This window comes from Typopeltis vanoorti, chromosome 5 (genome assembly GCF_054136105.1).
Source record: "Typopeltis vanoorti isolate ZY-2024b chromosome 5, IOZ_Tvanoo_1.0, whole genome shotgun sequence".
Taxonomy (NCBI): domain Eukaryota; kingdom Metazoa; phylum Arthropoda; class Arachnida; order Uropygi; family Thelyphonidae; genus Typopeltis; species Typopeltis vanoorti.
The window spans coordinates 153,827,711-153,853,688 of record NC_143553.1 but is presented as its reverse complement, the minus strand read 5'-3'; the positions used below and the strand labels follow the sequence as shown (position 1 = coordinate 153,853,688).

Here is a 25,978-nt window from a genome sequence, read left to right as displayed (position 1 = left end):
ATGTTAGAAACAGCCAGCTCCATAGAGACACAAATATTCCATATATTCTCTCTTATCTACAATCCTTAGCTTCCAAGTTTTTTCTAAAGACGTCCACACACCCCAATGATTTGATTCAACAAGCTGCAGCATATGAGCCAACGGACATATTCAAATATAGAAGACCAAAAACTATATTAGCCTCCTATAACGATGCATAATCTCCATGCCCATTCAGGGCGAGCAAACTGCTCGTAAATTTTACCCTCACTGTAACCACGACAGATAGCGGGGAATATGAAAAGCATCTTGCTTCACCCTTAAAGACATAAATGTCAATTGTCAATTGTCAATACTCGTAGTAAAGTATGAATATCGAAAGCGGTAGTGTTTTTATCCAGAGGGATTTATTATTATTTTTTTTATTATGAGGAGAGAGGCCAAATAAATAAATATAAATATTTATTATTGTTCTCTGCATAGCTGTAGATGGTAGAGAGAGCTTACTTTATTTATTTATTGTTGTAGTATAGAGAGAAATGATAAGCAACTGTTTTGTTAGTCTTAGCTACTTAATCAAATATTAATCTTCATGATATGTCTGAAGCATATCTAAACTGACTTTGCTTCTTCCTTCGCTATTTTTATTCAAATATGACAGAAAATTACTATCTATAGAAAATGGAAGTGACGTTGATTTATTGAACAATTTCATTCTTGTTTTCTATAAAAGGTTGGTCATGCCTGCATAAAAACAATTGTGTTTGAATGTACAGATCCTTTCATCCATACCCTCTTTGAAAGCTTATTTGTTGAGCAAAATATTTCTAGTTTACGTGAAATAGATACTCGTTGTCCTATCCAAAAATAAGTAGTATATTTTATATAAATTCTGTATCGAGTTTATAGTAACGATGTGAAATACTTTTATTTGCGATAAACTATTTTCATTTGTTCTATCAAGCCTTACAAATTTAAAAATGCAACCATGGACATTACATTAAGATATCGTTTATGTGTGGCTAATTTTACTCTATTTCGTTGCTAAGCAACCGTATGAAGAAATCTACATCATTTGTTGCTATCCATCATGCTTTTTTTGGAAAGTCAGAACTGTAGGGGGGAAAAAGTAGAGTTTAAATCTTACTCAAAACTTAAAAAAAAAAAAAAAATACAAACAGAAAGACAAAACAAACGAGTCTTTTGTTTCGTGATGAGAAAAATAATAGGAGAAAAATCATAAATGAAAATTCAAACGCAAAACAAAATCGAAAAGTAATTTCGCTTTATTTATTTATTTTTTTCGTTTTTGGAAAGAAATTATAAGAAAAAAAAAGAATTCGCTATTGCAGGCTCTTTGCTACGAAACCGCACCAAGAAATCTACACCATGCTGTTTTTTTCCATATTTTATTTACATTTCTCTACCGCATTCTTCTCTGAGACTTAATTCATTCCGGTTTGCGGTGAAGAACTAAATAAATTTCAATCTATCTTATTTTTCCGATACGGTATAGGGTAGGGTTTGGGAAGGGGAAAGGGTGGCTTTGGGTGCTAGTGTTTCCTGTCAGTTGCAGATCTGAGGTATATGTCAAGTCGTTTTGAAAGGGAAATGAGGCGAATATCGCTATGGCTTCAGCTTCCTGCTAATAAAGTTTCCCCGTTATTTCCTATGGCAATGCCGACTGCAATTTACGATAGATGCGCTTTTCAAATGGAAGGCCATTTTTATAAATCTTCGGATATTTTAATGTTTATTTTTAAGCTAGCGGAATTGAAAGCCAATGCTGATTTTGCGAATGTGTTTTTTTTATTGCAGTTTTCATTTCCTTTTCTTAAGAAAAAGTAATAGACGATTTTATCATACGATCACTATTAACATACGACTGAACTGACGTATGATAGACAGAAAGACTAACAAAAGTCTCATTAATTTACTAATGAGATTATTATCCCAAATGGTACTATTCAGCTACTTTATCACATATTTTTTTTAACTCATTTATTTCAATACTCACCCCTTTCCCAGAGAATGGAATCAATGGGATGACCCCCGACCGGACAATGCAATTTCATTGGTTCTCCTGCAACTGCCGAAACATTTTTCATTGGGCGAATAAAAGGTGGTCCAAACACTGTAACTTTACTAGTGTGGGTTGCTTTGCCAACGTCATTTGTGGCCATGCATCGATAATGTCCACCATCTTCCGGAAGAACACTGGAAATATTGACATAACTGATAACAGTTGCATCATTTTTCACATAATCACCCATTCTTACTCTTGGACCTTCGGGAATTGGGTATTCGTCCAAAGTCCATGTCACCTGAGGTAAGGGACTCCCAGTAGCTACACATTTTAGAACTAAAACCGGTCCAGGTTGAAGCATTTGGTCAGGAAATGTCTCCAAAAGTGAAGGGGCGTCATCTAAATAGAAAGAGGGAGAGAAAAAATTAATAAATACCATTATGAATTTCATAACTTAAATAGAAGTATGATTGGCAGGCTGATTTACAATAGTTCATGGATCTGGGAATTGATCCAGATAGAATGTATTTCAAAGAGTAATGGTCCATCACAATACAATGATACCGGATACTAGTTGAAACATTTCGTATTCTTATTCATTTCTACATTTTTCTCTTCCGCCTAGTTTGACTGCTTTAACTTTGAGAATTAAGACATTAATTAACGCGGAACGTGGTAGTAATAAAAGATTCACTTCTTTAATTTTGGGATAAGTCATTAAACCTTTGAAATAATATGTGTAATTAACACGTAAATCTAAATATAGGTTCAGTCCACTTTGAATCATATTTGGATTATAACGAAATAATCATTATTTGGATTAAACTATGAAGAGTAAAGTGCCTCTGTGTGTGTGTGTGTGTGTGTGTGTGTGTGTGTTATGCTAAACTGAACAGGGTGGTTAATTGTTCGTAAGGCCTAAGTTCCTTTACACGATAATCTTAAAAGATTGCAAGAAAGTTGAAAAGGAATTAGGATTAAACTTTAGTACGAATAAATGCAAATATATGAGATTTGGTCAGAAGGGAATCGTAGATGGATATAAGTTGAATGGAGGGGCTTTAAAAGAAAGTTAATGAATAGAAGGATTTGGGCATTTTGGTGTACAGGGGATTTAAGTTCAAGCATTACAGTGATAGCAAAACTAACAAATCCTAGCAGACTGTTGTAGGATTAATTAAAATAAGCTTCCCTTTTAGAAAAAAAAGAAAAAAAATTTAATACTACTATATTATGCTGTAGTCAGACCAATAATGGATTAACGCTCACAATTTTATTCAGCTAAGTTTTTATTGGATATCTAGAGAATCGGAGGTATTCTGAGAAATGTGTATGTGACGTGATTGCATCATCACATTTTATGAATTAGTTCATTAGTCGTCATCTAATAAATTTATCTAACAAAAGAAGGAGAGGAGAGGAGAAGAATGAGATTTAATTAAAGTTTATAAGTTAATTCAGAGCACATCTAAGACAGATGCTCTCCGAAGCAGTTCGTGGCACGTCATTGAAATAGGCCAAAAGGCGCTAACACACACACACACGCACACACACACACAACATCTGAAAATGAAGGCCTTGAAAGACGTTGCTTTATACTAGCAACTTTCCTCTAATCAGCGAGCGAACTCGAACTCATAACAGTTTTTTTATTGCGAAGTCTACATTATGGTAGTGTAAAAATAATAGGCTATAAACTACATCAATGATATACAACCCAACGCAAATATGCGGCGTGTGAGCGTACCCGTCTGGTCACGGTAATGATAACTCAGCACATGGATCACTTACTGACCACGTTTAATAATACACAACGTAAGAAAATAGTTCACTTACTAGCCATAATATTTTTCAGAATGGCAAGATGAGGAGTATTTATATGTATGTCCACTGTGAAATGGCATTTTGTGTATCACTCAAGGCGATGTTAAGATATAATTATAAAGTTATAATTAATATTTTACTAAAGAAGAAATAAAATTTTAGATATTCTTTTCAAAAATATATGAAATAAATTTAAATAACTTTGTTTCTTTAAATAAAAATTGAATTTTTCTAGTACACGTTTTCATAGTATACTTTAGAGAAAATTAAATAGTTGAATTTAATAGTTTTCATTACATGAAAATGTGAAAATACTCTATTTCATGTAATCCTTCCTTTCAAATAACAGATGAAAAATGCTAGAATCGAAAACTTTCATAGTGTATGAACGCTTCGTAAAGTGAAATCAATACGGAAACTACTTTGCGTAATTTTGGTGTAAATAGCCTACGAAATAAGACTATTTGAAAGCACTCATAAATAGTTTCGTTATTTTGCTGAGTCCAGTATTTTATTACCAACTGTCGCATCATAATTTGTGAATGTGTAATGAGACCTTGAGGTAAAAATAGACTAAAAACTATCGTATAACATTGCCATTATCCAGAAAATACACTGATTAAATAGAATATTTGTAGTAGTAAAAATTCTTATTCGTTACAGTATGCATTCTGAATATGTATATTATTATATATATATGACGAATATTTCAAAAAATAAGGTGTAGCACATCGCACGTGAAAATTGATCATTTGAAGTGAAATTTAAAATTGTGAAGAGAGGTTTCATTATTACAAAAGCTTTACATGTCATGGATCAGTGCAATGCACTATTTATGTTTATCTTGAATGTTAAAAATACTCTTCAATTGGCTTTTGATCCTGATCCTATACCCAGTGATTTGCATCTCTCTCCAATGGAGATGTGCAGCATGCTATAACTTCCTGATTAAAACTTTTGACTCCGATTTCTTTTATACGGAAATGCTTTTAAAAACTACTCATTATCTTCTTGTCAGATTTTAACTTATGTTCTAGGGACACTTTTTTTCTATTTGTGGATGAATACCGGAGAGGAAAAAAAAAAAACTTTCACTCACTCCTTCTTTGGTTAGAAAACGCATCCTCTTATTTCAGTGCCAAGAGTCGAACCTAATCTTCTTCCATCTAAAATGGTCATGTGTTTTTTTATCATGAGAATGTGCTACGGAAGCCCTGTGTGCCACGCCTATACAAATACATCAACACCTTTAGTGATTATGCGTCCAATAGACTTTCTTTTAAATCTGAATAAAGTTCTTTACGTAAACGTGTTTGTTACCAGAGTTTTTTGAGACATTTTGTACGCTATTAATACTTTATTTTGAAATTCTAAAAACTACATGAGGAATTATTCATTCGTTCTCTTAATGAAATAAGAAGATTGCAAACGGCAATTTAAGATAAATTACGTGTTTCTAAGAAAATCACTTCTTAAAAATGCTTGCTTCGTTACTTTTTTCACCATTGAATTCTACTCCTTTAGGTTTTATTGCTTTATTGACATTTAAAGAAAGAAACGTTTCTGTTTCGAATCATTATAAGATGTAGCAAAGAAATATAAAGAACTGTACAAGAAATACCAGAAATTCCACTGCATTTCCTTCCAGCGAGAAACAGCACCATTAATGAGATTTTAATTTTTAACTAATTATAATTCCCTGTCGGCAATTTTTTTTTTATTATCTTAAACCGAAAAAAAAATAAACATTGATTTTTGTATTTACCAGATTAGAGTGGAGTCAATGAACTACGTTTGTTTCTCTTTACATTCTAATGTGATCTTCCATCGAATTTTTTTTATTTTTTAGTACATTAAAAGGAAGCTTAACCTCCAGCAAATATTCGTTGAAGACTATGAATATCATTTAGATGCATATAATAATTAATAAAAAAAAAAAAGATTCATTAAATTGCATTGGAATAGTTTTCAAATAAAGTCAAGAAATTTGATTTTCAAAAAATCTAACTAGAATCTTTCCACTTGATTGCCTTTTTCCTTTGAAAAAAATTTATACTTAATGAAAGATTCTGAAAATAATGTAAGATTCCGACTTGTCATATATTATTTCATTTTGTTTTTTCTTATCTTTTCAAATTCATAATTTTTATCCCTTTAAATTCATTATCCATAGTAGTTTAATTCTTGTCTTTTTAACTCCATCATTATTTAATTTTGATATTTTATTCATTTTCAATTTTTATAGTTAAAAATTGTCATTTTATCTATTACTTATTGACTCCATATCGTCGTATTATTTCCAGTCTAATATTATTTCAGTAACATTATTAAATTCAATATCAAATGTAACATCATTCTTAAATTTCAAACATTCGAGTATGTTTTAGCTTTATGCTCTTTCTGGTGTATAAAATTCGAATTAATGTCTATTTCGTTATTTATGTATATTTATGGTAATTTAAATTCCATAACCATTAGATTCTAATGAATTCAAATTCTAATGAATTAGAATGAATGCAAATTTCAAGCTCTGATTATAATTTTTTTTTCATTCAAATATTTGTATTATGAACTTTTAATAAATATCTCTGATTATAAATTTATTTTTTTAATTAAAATATTTATTGTACTGAATATCAAGGAAATAAATAAACGTTTTAAGAAATGTCTAGACACCTTTTTATTAGATAAAATTTCTTTCATGTTAAAGTCAAAGGAATACATCTCATTATTTTAAAATCAAATGTCTGACTTAATTTTAAAGGATTCTTCTTTTAATGTGTTAAAATTATTGATATTTTTTTCGATCCAATGTGGTTTGTCAAATTAGACGGTCTCATAAGGGGATAAGAGGGTTGTTTGTATATATATATATTTTTTTTTTTCGGAGCCAGGTTTTTCACCCTGCATACAGGCAAAATAATTAAAAGAAAAATTCTCCTCATTAATTTTGTAGTCTCCAAAATAATGGGAATATGAATTATTAGAATAATGATTCGTATTGGTCAAAAAATGTATAATTAAAAAAAAAGAGACCGATTTAAATACAATGTGCCATCTTTTCACTTAAAATTGTTTAATTAAAAGAAAAAATATAGTAATTATCATAAAAACTTTATTTATACTTAATATTTATAAAAATTTTAATATAAATCTTTATATTAATTAAAAATTAATTAATCAAATATTGTAAAGTTATATATACACCTTTTATTCAAATGAATAAAAATTATAATTAAAATTGAAAGTGCATGAAAAAAATCATGTTTAAAAAATTTAAAAAATCGTAGTTTCAAGCGATTTTGAAAATCAAGTTAATCTTATTTAATTTCAGGAAATAAATAAGCCATAAAAAAAAAAAATGCATTCTTTACAAGTCGTCATATTTACCAATGATTTGCTCTCCTTAAAACCACTTGAAAGTAATGATAAATTCTTGATATCTTATTAAAATGATAACTCTATTGGATTTTCGTAATTACATGCCAGACTGCATCAATGAATAAGCACATCATTATTCTCCGGTGAATAAATAATGTGTCCAAGTGTATATACTAAACATCTGTTCGAACGTTTCTGTTACGTGGGAAAATGCCTGTAATTTATTAAAATGTAGCGATGAGACGTTCAACAGAGAGAGACATAAACATTTTAAAAATGTAGATTGTATCTCTTCATTATTGCGTGCCGTTTTGCTCACATGGGCGAAGGTATTACCCAACCCCCCTCCACTATTTGAAGAAGTGCGTCCATCACGTTGCTCGCAATCTGCAATTTTTCTTGAAGATAATAATTAGCTCACTGAAGTTCTCCCTCACGAAAGTGCAATTAATCCAAACCCGAAGTGTACGCGTGCGAAATCAACAAGTTCATTATTGTTTGCAAGAGTGTTATATCAGCCTTTCAACGTTGCTCTAGTCATCTTGTATCACGTGCTTGGTGCATATGATCAATAATGGCTATTACGTAATAATGTGAGCTGTCCATTTCTCCTCTATGTTTGATCAACGAACTAAAATGAGATTGTTGCGGGGCCTCTACTGCAGATAATGGTAGCGGTGAAAACGAGAGATAAGATTGCAGTGACAAATTTACGGTGATTACAGTGCGGAGAGAAAGAAAAAAAAAATAATAATAACGAAATTGCGAATGCATCTAATCAGGCCACTCGGTCTCTTGTTTAAAATATGAATTATGTTTCTTAATATTCTCTGCGGAGTTTTCGAAGTATTGAATTGCATGCAGCGTAACTTTTATTTCATTATAGAGAAAAGTAAAAACTGATAACGGTGAAAAGGAACGATGAAAATACGTCGCAAAGGTTAGCAGATAAATATTAAAAGATCTCCATTAGGGATACAGTTTGGATGAGGATAATAAAATTCCTTGGAGTGTTCTGAAGACAGAGAAGGGAGGTCGAGATTTTAATAAATGTCATAGCATGCAGTTCTAAAAAGTTACGGACATCTGATTTATTCTCGTGTCTTTTTTTTTTTTTTTTTTCCAGCGTTCTTTATCAGCGAAGGATTATGTTTCGTCAGCTGTCATGTATTGCATCTCTTGCATCGCGTGTATTTAACTATTTACATATTTAATTAAATTTAGTGAGTGATAGTAACTGAAATTCACTTGACGTATATAAATTTTATTTCAAAAAGTACACCCCCCTTTTTTTTTTTTTTTTTTTTTTTTTTTGCAATTGGCTATATTTTAATTTCCATCAACCTGTTATTCGTTCCAGATTGATGGCGTTGACAACAAAATATAGTAAGGAACGATTTTCAGAGGTGTATGCACTCAGCTTATGGAGTGTACTGTCAGATCACAGATCCGAGACCCTCGGATGGCAATGTGCCAAGAAGAGTCAATCATGTTGAAGGGGAGAAAGGAATAAGGTGATGCACGAATTCGCTACCAACACGCGGAATCACGTTTTTTATACGTAAAAGTTTCCAACTGTTGTACAAGCACAATAGTTACCACTTTAAAAACTAGAATTTTCATAAAAGAAAAAACTAATTTTCCCACGTATAATAATAAACACTCATCCCACGAACACTGATTACCCTATTATCGGAATGGAATCGCCTTCTTCTGACATGCGTAGAAGTGTCGAGGGATCTCGCATCTGTGATCGCACAGTAGTTGGGTTAACAGCTTCAGAGAATAATTTCATACACAAATTCCAGATATAAAAAGATGAAATCCAACTTCTGAAAAACTGTAAAGATTTAAAAACAAATAATAATCTTTTTCTACTACTTCTAATGAACGGCATAAAGAAACTAAGAATGATTGTCAACAATACGCAAACTTTGAAATATATACCACGACATCTGGTGGACAGTAGTAGACCTACGCTAGCAAGAGAAGTGAATCTACGTACAAGTGTTTTGGTGCGCAAGTCTGAAAACTAACCGGCGTTATAAATGACACAAAGCGAATGCTGTACTCTCTAGGTGCAGCAATACGAGGAACTATTTCTGCAATAATATCAAAATAATAATAAATAAATAACATTTATTTTATTATTTTTACACATTAATGAATATCACGAGCTTCTGTAACCCAGTCTGTTTCGATGATCTGTTTATTCGGAGAGATCTGGGTTCGAATTCAGTCTACGATCCAAAAGTGCAATGCAAATCTACTGTTAAGCGTAAAACATAGAATCAGTATCAGTGATACACTATTTAAAATAAAAAATAAAGCATAATTAGATATTGATCGGGGGGGATGAATATTTTCTAGTACTGACTATTTTAATTGTTGCTTCTGAGGAATAGGCTTGCCTTAGAGGTTGTCGGAGGATCCAAAGTCCAATGCAACACGAAGTCAGCGGCACTTTTCTGTTAAATTTACCATCTGACAAGCTACACGCTGGATGTTTTTCATAGCATTCGGGACCAAAGCAACCCTTTTGTTCAGCTTACACTAAGATACATTTTAAATATGCGAAGAGTGTTCAGATTTCCTAAATATTTCGTTTACTAATCTTCATCATGCGTATCAAGGATTTAGGCCTAGCATGGCCTGTTCCGGCCTTAAAAGTCATCGTTGAATCGTTTAAGAGGACGTCCTGGTTTTCTTTTTCCTAATGGCTTGTACTTTAAGGCTTCTTTTTGGTAATCTTTCTGTTTTCATTCTTTGAACGTGTTCCATCCATCTATGTTTATATTTTTTAATTTTTTTCTATTACTGGTTCTTGGTTTAATTCTTTCATAATTTCTTCATTTCTTAATCTTAACCATTAAAATTCTTGAGAGACGTCTATTATTATTATTATTATTATTATTATTATTATTATTATTATTATTAAGAGGGCGCTTTAGCAGCAAGCAGTCGCAAGCACGCTATTTCGATGCTCCCATATTTTAAGTTGCAAAGTAGATCTTTTCTTGTGAATTAAAATTTAAAGTACATCAGTGAACTCCGTTCTTCAAGACGAACATACAGATGTAAAAACTGTAACTATCTGTTAAGTAATAAGTAAAATATAAGTATTCAAAGTTCGAAGTATACGTTGGTCAACTAGGCGAGAAGAGAACAAAGGAAGACGCCATATTAGAAATTACAGCAAGATCGTCAAACAAGAAATGTGAAGTGCTACAAATGCCAAGAAGACCTAATGGGGGAAGAAAACCACGTAACATGTAGGAACTGCCAAAGAAACATGCATTTTTTATGTTCAGGATTGTCTGAGTCTACTTGCAGAGAAAATCAAACAAGAATCTTGACGAGTGGAAGTGTCCCCCATTGCAGAGACAACAAAGGAATGTCGCCTTCGACCGCAGGCGGAAAACAGCCAATGCAGAAAACAACTGCAGGCAGTAAACAGCTATCAACAACAGAGGGAATTAAAAACAAAGAAAACAACAACGGAAACCCAGGTGAGCCAACTTTAAATGCATTACTTGAAAATAGATTACAAAACCTAAAAGACTGTTTAATCGAATTTGTTGGAGAACTATTTCAAAAACAAACTTTACAGATTACCAAAAAATTCAACCAATATGAGTAATTTATTAAATTTAATAATAACTCGGTAGAAGGTATGTTACAGACCGTTAGAGAAATTAAAAACTGCGTCAAAGAGCTAACTGAAAGACAGCATAATTTAATTAAAGAGACAACGGACCTACGGCAAGAACTAAACTCTTTAAAGCAACAATACGAACTCTCAAATCAACAGCAGCACAAAAATGACCTCCTCATAAATGGTATCCCAGAAATAGCTACGGAACATCTAAGAGACACTGTAATACAACTGAGCCAAAAAATCGGCTCTCCCATTGAATCAAGAGACATACAGTCAGTGCATCGGTTACCACAAAAAAGGAAAAGAGAAAATAATACCCGTCCTTCTCCCGTCGTAGTGCGACTCACCAACAGCCTAACAAAAACCATACTTATAACAGCTAGCAGGATTAAAAATCCAGTAGTAAAGGATCTGAAAAGACACCACGACAACACCCCAATATACTTGTCCGAATAGCTAACGCCATACTATCAGAAAATATTCTACCAAGCAAGGAAAGTAAAAACAGAAAACAATTACCAGTTTATATGGATAAGAGACAGCAAAATATTCCTTAGAAAGACACAAGACGCAAAACCAATCGAAATAAAATCCGTAGATGACCTCAACAGGCTGTCACATTGAAAGGAATATTGACAACTCGTAAAGAAGGAACAGCACACCAACCAACATGAATGCAGACCATCAAGCAGACGTAATCACCCCGGAACATGATAATTGCCACATTCTGAAATCAATAACAGAATGGAAACAACTGACAATCCCCAAAAAAGGACTATCTATTCTCCACATCAACATCAGAAGCATTCAAAAACACTGGCTGACCCTGCAAGCTTATCTGAAGGAAGATATAGACGAAATAGACATTTTAATACTGACTGAAGTATCTACGACAAATGAAGAGGCATCCTCCCACCAAATGCCACACTTCCAACAACACAAACACTGCAGACAAACAAAACGAGGCAGTGCTATAATAATATTTACCAAACATAAACTAGAAGTAACAGAAATAAACTATAAATTAGAATACGCAGAAAACATATGCATAGAAATTAAAAACATCAAACAAGAAAACTCCCTGATATTAAACGCAATATACAGACCACCCAACTTAAGCACCACAAAATTCCTAGAAGTACTAAACAGATGGCTTTCAGCCACGAAAGTAGGCACCACAAAATACTTGATAATAATAGGAGACATTAATATAAACATTAGGAACATAAATAACAACACAGAACAATATCTAGACCTATTATCGGCATATAACATAACCCCATCCATACAGTCGTATACACGAGAAGAGATAGTCGGAAACGTAACAACCTCAACCTGCATTGATCATATAAATATAAGGGCCCCTCCAAACAGCCACACAGCAGCCGTCATAACATGCAAACTAGCAGACCATTACTTCACAGCATTACAGTTACACACTGAACCAGAACCCATAAAAATCACTGAGACTACAAAACAGTATTATAGCATTCTAAACGAAACAATAGTAAACGATGAAATCAGAAAAACAGACTGGATGCAGATAGCATCTTTAGACTCTGCTGAAGCTGTATATAATAATCTTAAACTTGCATTTAACAAAATATATAACAAAGCATTAACAAAAATAAAAATACGCCCCCAAACGAAAAAAAATCCATGGATAACAGACAACATACTTACAGACATACAAAGAAAAGATGCCCTATGGAAACAACTTAAGTCGCCGAACAATATCGCTTTAAAAGCTGAATACAAAAGAAAACGGAATCTCCTGACAACCCAGATTAGAACGGCAAAAAGAAACTATTACAGCAACAAATTAACAACAACTCAGAATGACATAAAGGAAACCTGGCACCTGATTAATGAAATGCTGGACAATATACACAGAATCACTGCCTCAGAAACAATAAAACACAGCTTTGCATGCGATCCCAAATCCCTCAAAAAGTTGGCAAACAACTTTAATCAGCACTTCGTGAACTCTGTCCAAAAACTACAAGAAACAACCTTTCCTCACACAAACGAACATTCTCCACTAGGTCCACGAGCAACCCAGTCTATGTGGTTCCCCACAGTAACAAAAGAAGAACTATCACTGGCAATTCAACAAATTAATCCTAACAAAGGACCGGGGATAGACGGAATCAGACCAAAAGACATCAAGAAACATTCAACCGACCTACTTCCAGTTATACAAAAACTGTTAAATAAAATCTTCGAAACGGGACACATACCTGAAACACTGAAGACTGCATTAATCACACCCATACACAAACAGGGAAAAAGAAACATTATAAGTAATTACAGACCTATCGCCACGCTGCCTGTAATCAACCAAATCATGGAGCGCATCGTACATCAGAAACTCTCCACATACGTTGAAAAATTTCAAATCATGCCCAAAACACAATATGGCTTTCAAAAAAATAAAGGAACAGCAACACTCCTGGAAGATTTCACAGATCTAATAAACGCTGCATTGGAAAAAACAGAATAACATTAGTGGTATTCATTGACCTAACAAAAGCATTTAACACACTAACACATAAAACCTTGTTAACGAAACTTACCTACATCGGAATTGGAGGTCGTCTACTGCAGTAGTTTAAAGCATACACGAAAAACAGAAAGCACATCACACGTATAGGATAAGCATACAGCAAAGAGGTACATGTAACCTGTGGAGTACCGCAGGGAGCTGTCCTATCTCCCATTCTATTTAACATATACACACACGACATAAGCCAACTCCCCCTAAAAAGTAAAATCTTCCAGTATGCAGACGACACGGCCATAGTATCCATTTACAAGCGATATTTGCATTCACAATGCAAATATCGCTTGTAAAAGTATTCAACACGACATCAATCAAATCACTAACTGGTTAACCGAAAATGGCATATATATAAACCCTGGAAAAACAAAGCTAATGATATTCAAAAACCCCCAAACCCTGCCCATAGAAACTAAATATCTCACTATCAAACATTCATCCTCCTATACACAAAGTGCAGAACCTAAAATCACAACCATCACAGGTGAAAACAACACGCTATCTTGGACTTCACTTCGATGCTGATCAAAGTTGGAATAGCCATACAAACTACCTAATACCAAGCTTAGGATAATAGCAAGCAAACTATACAGATTAAAAGACATTGCCCCAACCCACAAAAAAATACTAATCTATAAAGCATTATGTGAAAACATTTTAAGATATGCAATCACATCATAAGCATTCTACGCAGACTACAAACTTAACAGGCTACAATGGTTGCAAGATAAAATGATAAAACTGATATTCTGGGAACAACCCACTCTTATGCAGGAAGCACGAACAAAACACAAAATATTTAAGGTTAAACACTTATGCCACTACACAGTCATGTTAAAACACTACTACAGCCCAACATATAGAGTAACCAGAACAACATATCAAATAACAAGACCACAGTCAACAAACTACATAATATATAAGTACAACAATCACCACGGCAAAGCCACCCGAAACTTCTACGTACCTGACATGATAAACAAACTGCCATTCGACAACAGAAACCTAGGAACATACAGAGAGCTGAAATAGGCACTATATAAATATTATAGCGAGAATGAAAATTAGAGCAATTCCTGTTTCTCTCTCTCCCCCACCACACATGCACACGCACACACAAACCTATGACAACTCCCCCTCTCAAAAACTATCACTACAAGAACACAAAGAAACAAACACACCATGTCTAAATCCAACTCTATTTGCACAAAAAAAAAGAAAAAGAGAAAAAAAGTTAAACTGTAATAGCAGTCGAAGTCTTCCAAGCATGTACCAACAAACAGTAAAATCAACACCTGGCTTGTGACCAGTATAGGAACACAACCATGAAACCACCACCCTCTATCATCTATTATCTTCCTCAGATAAGCTCTGCTAAGCTTCGAGGAAGAAAATTACTAACTTGCAAGAATCTGTTATACACACTTGTAATGCGTTATAAATATTATATATATATAATTACTACAGCAACTATGTATGCAATTCATCTGAGACATAAAAAAAAATAATAATAAATAAATAAATAAAATAAATAAATTATTATTATTATTATTATTATTATTATTATGTATATTCTAAATTCAAAAATTCTGTATAATCCTTATTGTAAATATTGAAAATATTATTATTGTATGTAATTTATACTGAGACATAATAAAATGTTTAAAAAAAAATATTATTATTATTATTATTATGTCCGCGCGGATACAGATAAATTTTTATTTATTATTTATTTATATTTATTATATTTATTATAAATTTTTATTTAGATATAAATTAGCACTGAAATTTGTATCATGGTTTTATGTTCTTACCTTCTAACTGTGTGTAATTTCTTTGACAGAAAATGAACTAACGTAGATGCAAAAGAAATAAAACAATAATACAATACTTATACTTTTATGTCAGTTAAGTGGAATGTGTCCATTACAGTAGTAATAACTGTAATGCGTACTGTGATAACATGCAAAAAACAGTACTGTTGATTAAATTTCATACGTGATATTATCGGAGATTAATAAACTGTTAGAAAAAAATAATAAAAAAATAAAAATTAAAAATATTTTATTTTTGAATGTTTCTTTAAATAATAATAAATAATGATTACCATATTTAGGTTAGTAATTATTTTAAAGAAAAAATTATGTAGCTTTTAACAATAAAAAACACTTTTTCCTCTTAATCAGTGCAAAAAAATAATAATAAAAAATAAACACTTTCATAAAATATAGTACAGAATGGAATGCATTAGCGCTAATTACAAAACAATCTGTTGTTTCCCACAATCACGTGCTCCGTGACGTCATATGTAAAGTCATTCACTTTAAAAGAAGAGAACTCTTTCTTTATTTTTTTCTCAAATTTCTGTGGTTATTCATGAAGAAATAACGTCTGTTTGGTATTTTTACGCACAAAACTTGCAGATCTTATTAAATCAACTAATTTTGCTTTGTTAGATATTCAATTTTTTATATTCACAGTTTTTACCTAACGCCCTGTAGATGGCGTCGTCCATAGCAAAAGTAAAACCATTGGTCTAATTGAAAATCACGTTTCAATGTGAAAAATGCTGAATGCACATTCAAATCAAAGAGAATTTTCATTGCAACAATATGCAAGTGTTTTGAGTGTTACATTGTTTGCTTGCAAAGAAATATGAGTCGAAACAAAGGACTTTAATTAGGTTAGCTAATGTTTGGATGTTATGTGTCTTTTCTCGGATTTTATTTAGTTTGATGTGAAAAAAAAAACTGTTTTTTGTGCATTTCTGTGTGAAAAAAAAACGGTCATGTTTGTTCTGTTAATTTTGTGGAAAGTGCTTCATAAAAACAACAGAACTAAAAGTACTTATTGGAATTTGAACAAGTGAATTTTTTTTAATGTAATGTATGTAGCGCTCTGCTTCTGGAAATATAATTAAAACTTACACTACTATTCCAAACGTCCGGGTAAATATTGTTGATCACAATTAAAAGGACAAGTGCAATTTAATTAAGAATTTCATTTCTGATTTTAATTAAAACAGTTAATACTTGGTATTAGGGATCCTACAAGTTTAAATAAAAGCAGCCTGTAGACATTTTCAATTCATTATTTTCTCACTTAACCTAAATGTGTCTGTCGACGGTTTTATTAAACTTTCATAAAAGAAAATGAATAAAAAATTTAATTATAACTACAAAATTAAGTTGATTTAATAACGAATTGGGGGATATGTCATTTAGGTTAGTAATCCTTGATGTTGTTTATCTCATAAGCCCTTTAGTTCATATTACAAAAGCCATAAAAACATAAAAATAAGATTTGGTTAAACAATTCTTATTTTTTTTAAAGCTTAATATACTTTTTTGTTAGATATCAACCTAAGGTATCGCTAAGGAAAGGGATAAGATCGTCATCTGTAGTTTGATAAATCCTATGCAAAATTATGTTTACATATAATAACTATTAGTGATAATGCTACCACTTTCTCTCACTGTCACGTGTTTATCTTTTATGCTGAAAGAATTTAAAGGATGGTTGTCTTTGTCACATAGAGATGAAATTCATCTCCTACCCAAAGACAATCACATAAATCCATGCTCACGGCTGGATTTGATCCCATAGCCTGTTGCGTAGAGACCGGATAAACTAATCAGTCAACACTTGCTAAACACTAAATTTCGTGCAAAAAAACTAAAAAAAAAAAAAAATCAGCTAACGCCTTTTTATTCTCGTATACGGGAGTAGGCGAGACCATTTAGCCCTATCTAACTTTTGGAGACTGAGTGGGCAGTTCAATCTCCACTGGTACCCAATCAGAGACAGATGGCCCAAAGCTATCACTAATTAAGCGGTACGCAATGAAGAGAGACGGCTCAAATGTGCCGCCATCTCGTGGTCCCTAACTCTAACACAATATATTTAATGTCTGAAAATAATGTGGGTTCTACGGTCGATTTTCTTCAGTTTACAGGACGAAAAACCCGAGTTTCCGGGAGGAAAAACCTGCTTTCCCGTGTCAGAGATCGACTAACTCGGGAACCGGTCGAAAAAAGGCTTAGAAAAATTTCCTCTAGTCGCCGACTAGACTCGAAACGAAATCTTCCTTCATGCGGCCAAGCGCGGTGGTATGCAAACGCCACATCCACTGAGCTACACAGGCAAAAAAACTAAATATATAAAAATAAATATTGACATTTTAATCAAAATTAGTTTTTTCTTGTTAATTTCAAAATTCCTCTTTGATAAAAATATTAGGAATAGTAATTTAAAAATATCTATCGAATTTTGATCTCAAGACTTGCGGAACAGAAACATTCATCAACCAATTCTTATAAGGACTGGCTTAAAGGGGCGAAGCAAGAATGCTTTTCATCTTCCCGTTATGTGTAGAGTACCGTGTAGGGATAAGGTGTTATTGAGCTATTAAAGTTCTGATCATGGCAGGGGGGTAACAGCAATAGCCGAGCCTCAGTTAGAACTTCATTGGCTTCAGCATTGCCATTCATTATTAACCTCCAAGGGTATTAATAACCGCATCTCACGGTTCACAATCACATCAACCAATATACATGTTGCTAATTTAATATTACTTCCTATATAAAAAATAGAAAGATGTTCTAATAAAATTACATTTTTTCCCAAAGATTTTCAAGTACTCAAAAAAGAATTGTATTTTTTTGAATACATATAATAGTTAAAAATTATATTCTAATTTTAAAAGGTTTTAATGCAGAATCTAAATATGGGCTGTGAGTATATTGAGTGTGACTTTCATAACTAGATCGAATCGCTGAAAGACCGAGCTACGCTCTTTTCTAGTTTTTTTTTTTTTTCAGCTAGTTCTAGTGATCTTCGATCTGTGGCGCAACTAATTCATAAAACAGGAAAATGATCACATAACTATTTCCGCAATATTACTAGTTTGCGTTAGGAACACGAGACGGTAGCAGTTATCTGTCGTGGTTTCTTCACCTAAGGTGTATTTCGAAGATCTGTAGACTTACACGTATGTCTATGGATCGATGATTGAGACGAAGCCAACTACCCTCGATGACTAACAGTGGAGATGGACTGAATGCTTTCCAAAATATCAAAACTAAGAGTTTGGTCTAAAGTCATTTGGAAGGAAAAGTTCTTGAAGGATTGATTTCCTGTATAACAAGTAGTTTGACATTTTGCATCGTGGTTTATTTCATTTATAATATTTTTACGTATATTTATTTATTTACGAGTAATGAATACACCTCATTTATCTCGAGGAAGATTGATCAAAGATATCATTAAGTTCTGGACTGGTTAACAACAGTTCTATTGTAGTCTTTAAAGGAACATTTTGTAACACAGCATAGTTTCAAAAAATTAAGATAAAATATGAAGGAATGCAAAATAACAAAAATGAGTTTATGTGTAAGAATAATGTAGTACGGCAGCAAGCATTTTCAAAATTATCTTATGTGCTGCATAGATAAACAAGTCTAAATAAGTTTTCCCATTTGCTAGTGTTCATTGTTTTTCTCAAAGTCGATATATAAATATGTCAGTTCCGCTTTCTTGGTTCATTGTTAACAAACAATGTACTTTTTTCAAACATTTGAGTCAGATGGAGTGAACATATGTATTTTGAACTATGTACTTTGACACCTACTTCCTACTTTTCGCAATGCAGTAAATCCATAAGTCGTATCGAATAGTGTTCTTTGTTCGTCATGACAATGCACCAGCACATTCAGCCCGTGCACATAACTATTCAAATTTAAAAATAAATAAATCCGAAATTTTTTATCACACACTACATTCTCTGTATTTGGTTTCGAAGTGATTACTAACCTTTTTTTGGTGTCTTTAAATAATTTGCACGATGGCGAAGAAGATATGTAAACTTGGCTATAGAAGGAACAGAACTACTCTTCTCAAAACGGATTAAAACTTTGTGAATGGATTTAACAAATGTTTGGAAAGCAAATGTTGGAAACAACAATAAGAGATCCCTGGCTCAGATCAGAGCTTCCTTGAAATGAACTGTTTTAGTGGTTAAATGGAACTGAATGCTTATTACGCAAGCTCTATTTTTTCGGGTTAACATCAAGTAGCGATGCACCCAAATTGCAAGTACATGTACAAGAAATATCATCATTTAGATTATAATATTACAAATATTATTTTATGTGTAATATACATATGAACGCACTTATAAGCGATCTGTGTTTTCGTTATTCAGGACTGTAAATGATGATGAAGTTACTATTTTTGAAATATATGTCTAGAAAATGAACACTAAGATAATACTGAAAAAAATTGAGTATAATTTAGGGTGCTCCGAAGGGAGTCTTGAATCTTACTTTATGATATCGAGAAATTTCTTGGAATAATTTTAAGGAGAAATTACGATGTTTGAACAGCTGGCTTAGTTTGCAGATCAATATCCAGGGGTCGTATTATTACAATTTAGAAAATGAGATAAAAAAACATTGTTCTCGTGTGTGTGTGTGTGTGTGTCACGAATTGTAATGTAAATACAGATTTACTATTATGGTTTGGACGATGACACTATCGCCGTGTGTCCTGAAATCGATTTATTTGCGAAAACTGATTAAGTTACGGATTCGGTAGTGAATAATAATAATCAACATAGCAAGTGGATAACCATGAAGGTAACTGTGGAGTGCTGATTTGATTTTCAATTGATGTCGAAGTGGAATTCGCCGAAGATAGATTATTGCATTAGCATCAACTAGACGTGCGTCACTGTAGGATTTCAAATAAAACAACCTGCTGCTACACTAACATTTGTAACTCCGTAATTCTAGTAAGAAGCATCTCGTAATCCGTTTCCTAATATACGCCGTGAAAAAATTTTGAAGTTATCTGAAGAAACCACAATAAATGATTTATTATTCAGATCTATTTCCCTTCAAATTCAGATCTATTTCCCTTTGTGTATAATATATATATATGACCGAATTAGTACCACCTTTTCTTTGAACTTTGAACTTAATTGGTTGATGGACTGAGTCCTTGACTCTTTATTCCTTCATCTGGATTTTAGATTGTGGGTGATGAGATTATTGTGGGTAATTTACCCGCTCATTGTGAGCATTGAGGCTGTATCAGCTTTCTCTTGCGATGGAAGAATTCTGTTTTTTATGTTTGAAACGATCTGAGGGCTTGTAGTCCGCTGCCTGTCGAACTAGCTGATTTGGGTGATTATCCGTAATTGTGAAGAATTTCTCCGCAATGCTTGTCATGTAGGTCTTAATATCTGGAAGATTGGCTTCTTGATGTAACTGAATGTTTCTGATGAACCATCGGACATTAAATGCCATTCTTAGGCATTTATTCTGTATTATCTGAAGTCTGTTGATGTTGCTTTTAGTCGTGTGACCCCAGGTTAGAAGGGGCGTAAGTTAGTTGCGGTTTGATTACCGATTTGTAAAGGACAATTTTGTTCCTTATGCTTAGGAAGCTGTTCCTATTCAAAAGTGGATATAATATGTGCTTGTGATATAATATGTGCCATATGTGACTTGAAGTTTAGACGTCTATCAAGATGAACTCCCAGATATTTGGTAGAATTGTGCCAAGGGATGATTTTACCAAACATTTGTATGCTTGTATTCGGTTCTGCTTAACGTCTGGTGAAAAGTACTGCAGACCTTTGGTTTCGATTAATTGCGATACGCCACTTGGTGTACCAATCGTCCACTTCATTGACTGCTCTCTGCAGTTTGATTGTGGACGGAGGGATCTGGCTATAATGATTGTGCCATAGGCATATAGAGCGGTGATAGCTGGGGACAGTTTGGGTAGATCTGCCATGTATATGGAGAAGAGTAGGGGAGATAGCAGAGAGCCTTGAGGGACTCCGGCCGTGATTCTCCTCTCTGTGTAGCTGACACCGTTGAGTTTTATTTTAAATTTTCTGTTATTTAGATATGATTTGATAAGTAGAACTAGTGGTAATGAAATACCAACTTCGTGTAATTTAAAAATTAGTCCATGATGCCACACTCTATCAAATGCCTGAGTGATGTCCAGGAAAACTGCGCCAGAGTGTTGGCCATTCATACCCTTGGGTTATATGTTCGATAACTCTGTAAATTTGTAGGGTTGTGGAGTGATATTTACTAAAGCCGAATTGTTTATCTTGAATGACATGGTTGATATCTGTTGCCTCTTGAACTCGTGTGAGAATAGCACGTTCGGCTATCTTACCTATGCATGAAAGAAGGCTGACTGGTCTGTAATTTTTAGGAAATTATGTATTTTTTCCACGTTTGGGAATTAGGAAAACGTCGGCAATTTTTCATCGCTCTGGGAAATAATTTAGCCGGAGGATGGCATTAATGATGACTACCAGATGCATAACCCCTTTGCGGGAAAGTAGCTTGAGCACCTTGTTTGTTATTCCATCTGGACCCGGAGCCTTTTTGCTATTTAGTTTTCTTAAAATCTCATATATTTCTGTTGGTGACACGGATTTGTTATTGTATTGGAGTGAAGCGTTTTGAGTTATTTTACGCACTTGGGTGTGAATTTTACTTATGAAAATCACCATTTCCTAAATAGTCCTTATAAGGACTGGCTTAAATGGACGAAGCAAGATTGCTTTTCATATTCCCCGTTGTCTGTAGAGGACAGTGCAAGAATAAGGTGTTATTGAGCTATAAAGCTCTGATCATAGCAAGAGGGTAACAGCAATAGCCGAGCCTCAGTTAGAGCTTCATTGGCTACAGCACTGCCATCCATTACCCTCCCAGTTAGAGCTTCATTGGCTACAGCAGTGCCATCCCTGGTTACCAATTTTAGTCGCCTCGTACGACATGCATTAGCTACATTGGTGCTATTTTTATCCCGGCAACCACCATTTCCTTATATCTTTATAAGGACTGGTTTGAAGGGGCGAAGCAAGAATGCTTTCTATCTTCCCCGTTATCTGTAGATGACAGTGTAGGGATAAGGTGTTATTGAGCTATATAAGGCTCTGATCAATGCAAGAAGGTAACAGCAATAGCCAAGATTCTGTTAGAACTTCTTTGGCTACAGCACTGCCATCCATTACCCTCCCAGGATACCCATTGTAGTCGCCTCGTACGACATGAATGAGCTGCATTGGGGCTATCCTTATTCCACACGGGTAACCACCATTTAGTTCTTATAAGAACTGGGCGATGAACTGAGTCCTTGACTCTTTATCCCGTCATCTGAATGAAGAAAATCTGTGTGGATGGAGTGTTATTGAGCTAAAAAGCTCTAGTCATGGCTGTGTAACGGCAATAGCCGAGCCTCAGTTAAAACTTCATTGGCTACAGCATTGCCATTTGTTACCCTGGAAGTGCTAAAAAGGACTTTTTTCAGAAACCACCGAACCACCATTTCTTAAAGTTCTTAAAAGAACTGGGCGATGGACTGAGTCCTTGACTCTTTATCCCGTCATCTGAATGAAGTAAATCTGTGTGGATGGAGTGTTGTTGAGCTAAAAAGCTCTAGTCATGGCTGGGTAACGGCAATAGCCGAGCCTCAGTTAAAACTTCATTGGCTACAGCATTGCCATTTGTTACCCTGGAAGTCCTAAAAAGGACTAGCCCCAACCACCATTTCATAGGCAGAAATGTGAAATAGATTTTTTCTATATAGAAAAAATAATGGTTTATTATGATTTTATGCAAGTTAAATTCAGTAGTTTTTGAATTTTATGAAAGTATTTTGTTTTTATAGTACATTATAGGATTCAAAAATTTATTTATATCTTTGGATAAATTCCTGTTAATAGACGAAATATAGAAATACGTCCAGTAGTGATCTGAATTTAACAACAGATAGATTTATACATATTTTTCGATGAAATAAGTTATACGTGTTGTCAACTGTATTGGGATGGTAAGTAAGGATAGGCTTAGTGAGGTAACAGTCAATTACTCTCTAAAGTTCTTTGTTCTTTTCGCCTACCGTTTTATTCGTGTTAAATTATTTTCCTAGTTATTTTTAGTCGATGCGTATACGAATGTGCCATTTATATTTTCATAACTCCACTCCAAATTGATTATAATGAGTTTAAAATAAGTAATTTTCTTCTCTACTGAATTTCTAGGTCTTTTTTTTTCTAGTTATTCCTGTCAGTTACATTTTTTGTCTTTTTTGTGAAATAGTCCTTAAAATACAACAGCTTACAAATATTCAAAGCCATAATTCAACTAACTAGCTCCAGTAAAATATAGGTTTGCAAGAAGAGTAAATCTGATCAATAATAAACATTGAGATTTATTTTTTTATTTTTTTTTTTTATAAGATGCTCTACTGCATGCTGAAGAATGATCCCCGGGTATACGAAGCAGTTGTAACTACTCATAGATTTCCAGTCAATGGTGCTGCATGATCAGTTGTTGCATTTGCTCCCTGTATAACCTGTTGAAGCCCGATCTGTCAACGGGCATTCAAATAGAACTTTTACAAACAATGTGAGCACTTGATGATGGGTGTAGCGGATCCTTTCTACTCGCAATGGCAGTCGGTATTTCAAACAGTCTCTACTCAAAGTCGACGGACAGAACAAATTGAGCCGCTGTACTACATCTACGATTTTCCCCCTTCTCCTGCAGACTTCAACTTGCTATTAATTGATGGAGCGTGACTTTTTTGTCCTAACAGGATTCAGTTACGCATTGATTATAATGATGGACTGTGTAATCATGTTTTTAGTCCGTTTGCAACTGACTAGATGCCATTCTGTTCACATCTTTTGATTTACAACTAAGATGTAATTTTCTCAACTGGCGCTTACGACCATATGCTCATAGAAACAATGTCTTTACCTGTAGTTTTATAACAACAACTATGCATAAGGTCTAAGTAAAAATCATTATATTTTTAGCCATGAATTTTCTGAAACGTAAGAAAATAGCTCTAAACGATGCCATGATCAGCATAACAATAACATAAAATAAATTTGCAACTTAACCATGCCTTCTATAGATGACAAAGGCATACTAAATCCCATACATTTCCGATTCACATAATGATCATTATTATGCGAAAATCTAGTGATATATGACGCATGGTGGTATGTCTAGCACAAAGAGAAACTGCTACACAAAGATCTGATGAAGTTGAAACATACAATGGAATATACACGTAAGAGAAAACTAGGGGGAATTCGCTAGCGGACGTGTGGTATATGTAAATAAGCTAACAGGTCTTGCGCTCTTTTCAGATTAAAATGTAACACTATTCATAGAAAGTTAATTATATTTTTATTCATTGAAATTATGCAGGGTTGAAAACAAAAATGTTCTGGGATTTATGTGTCCATTCACCAAAGACTCCAAGAATTCTAAGAAACTTAATAAAGTAAATAAAGGTGAATGCAGCTCAGTATCTACCACTGAATTATACATAAGCATTTTAGTTTTCGTTAAAATACCGAGTAACTCTTTATGATGTAAATATTTAATGATTTACATTATCCATGATAGGAAGGGGATCCCTTTGGGGGAGGACACAATTAGAGTTGCGCATATGGGGACTGCTAGTGTGTCGATCGGTCACGTCTTGACACTTTTGTAATCAGAGTTAAAAGGTATACGGACAAGGTAATGAGAAAAAGAAAACCGCTTGTTAAAGTTTTTTTTTTTTTAAAAGAGAGGAGGGTGTTTTTATCTGCTTGGTAAACAGAAGGACTCTATCTTACAGTACATCATTAAAGCAAAGGCATCGATGGAGAAACGTTACTAAAAAAATTGTTGACTGATATGCTGGATACAATATATGGACGAACTTCGTTAAGGTTTGTTTTAGTATCGCTCATTGCCTCCAGGCTTACTCAAATCACGCTGCTATTCTATTCCATTTTGACTTTTCATAAAGTCGCGAGAGAGTGTGCTACCGGGAGCTGCTGATATCCAGCCACTGTGCTTCTGTAATGAATGTCTCCGGGTCCTGCAATGAATGCGGTCCACCCTAGAATAATTAATTTTCCTTTCTGTGTGTGAGGTAAGCAAAGAACTCGATTAATAATTGCCAGCCCTTTGATGAATGACTAAAAATAATTAGAAAGAACAGGAAGCCAGAATAAAATAGAAAGAAGTCTAGTTAAATTAAACACTGACTTGCAGCAACGATAGAGTTAGTGTTACGTGGCTTTGTAAAGAGATGAAAACAAAAAACAACCAATCATAAATTAATGCAAACAGATAACAGAACGAAGTGCATTTTCTCTTTTAATTTATAATCTACCTGGATGACAAAGAGAATTACAAAATAAGAAACAGCAAGACCTTAGGAAGTTCTAGAATATGATGCTTAAGGAGAGGATAGTATTGTTACCAATCTGTATCTATTTGTGTTTTATGGATAGAAATTTTTAACATAATAATAAATGATGGGTTTTATTTTCTACATTCCGTTGAATACGATGCATACTTGTATTTATATAAACTTAATATTAAGAAAATTAATATTTAATATTAAAATTATTATTTTATAAATACTTTTTTAAAATGACTATGTAAGGGGAACGGTGAAAGTTACGAACTTAGGAGCAAAGATACAGGAGGCAAGGTTGAGATGGTTT

General features: G+C 33.5%; 1 protein-coding gene across 1 annotated transcript in view; it reads right to left on the bottom strand.

The window, feature by feature from the left end:
• The window catches only part of LOC150106953 (cell adhesion molecule Dscam1-like), a 330,596-nt gene that overhangs the window by 87,647 nt on the left and 216,971 nt on the right, over nucleotides 1-25,978 (bottom strand). Inside the window, exon 7 of the mRNA XM_090392842.1 lies at nucleotides 1,997-2,404. Coding sequence (XP_090248968.1) covers nucleotides 1,997-2,404 — 408 coding nt within the window. The remainder of the gene's footprint in view (nucleotides 1-1,996; nucleotides 2,405-25,978) is intronic.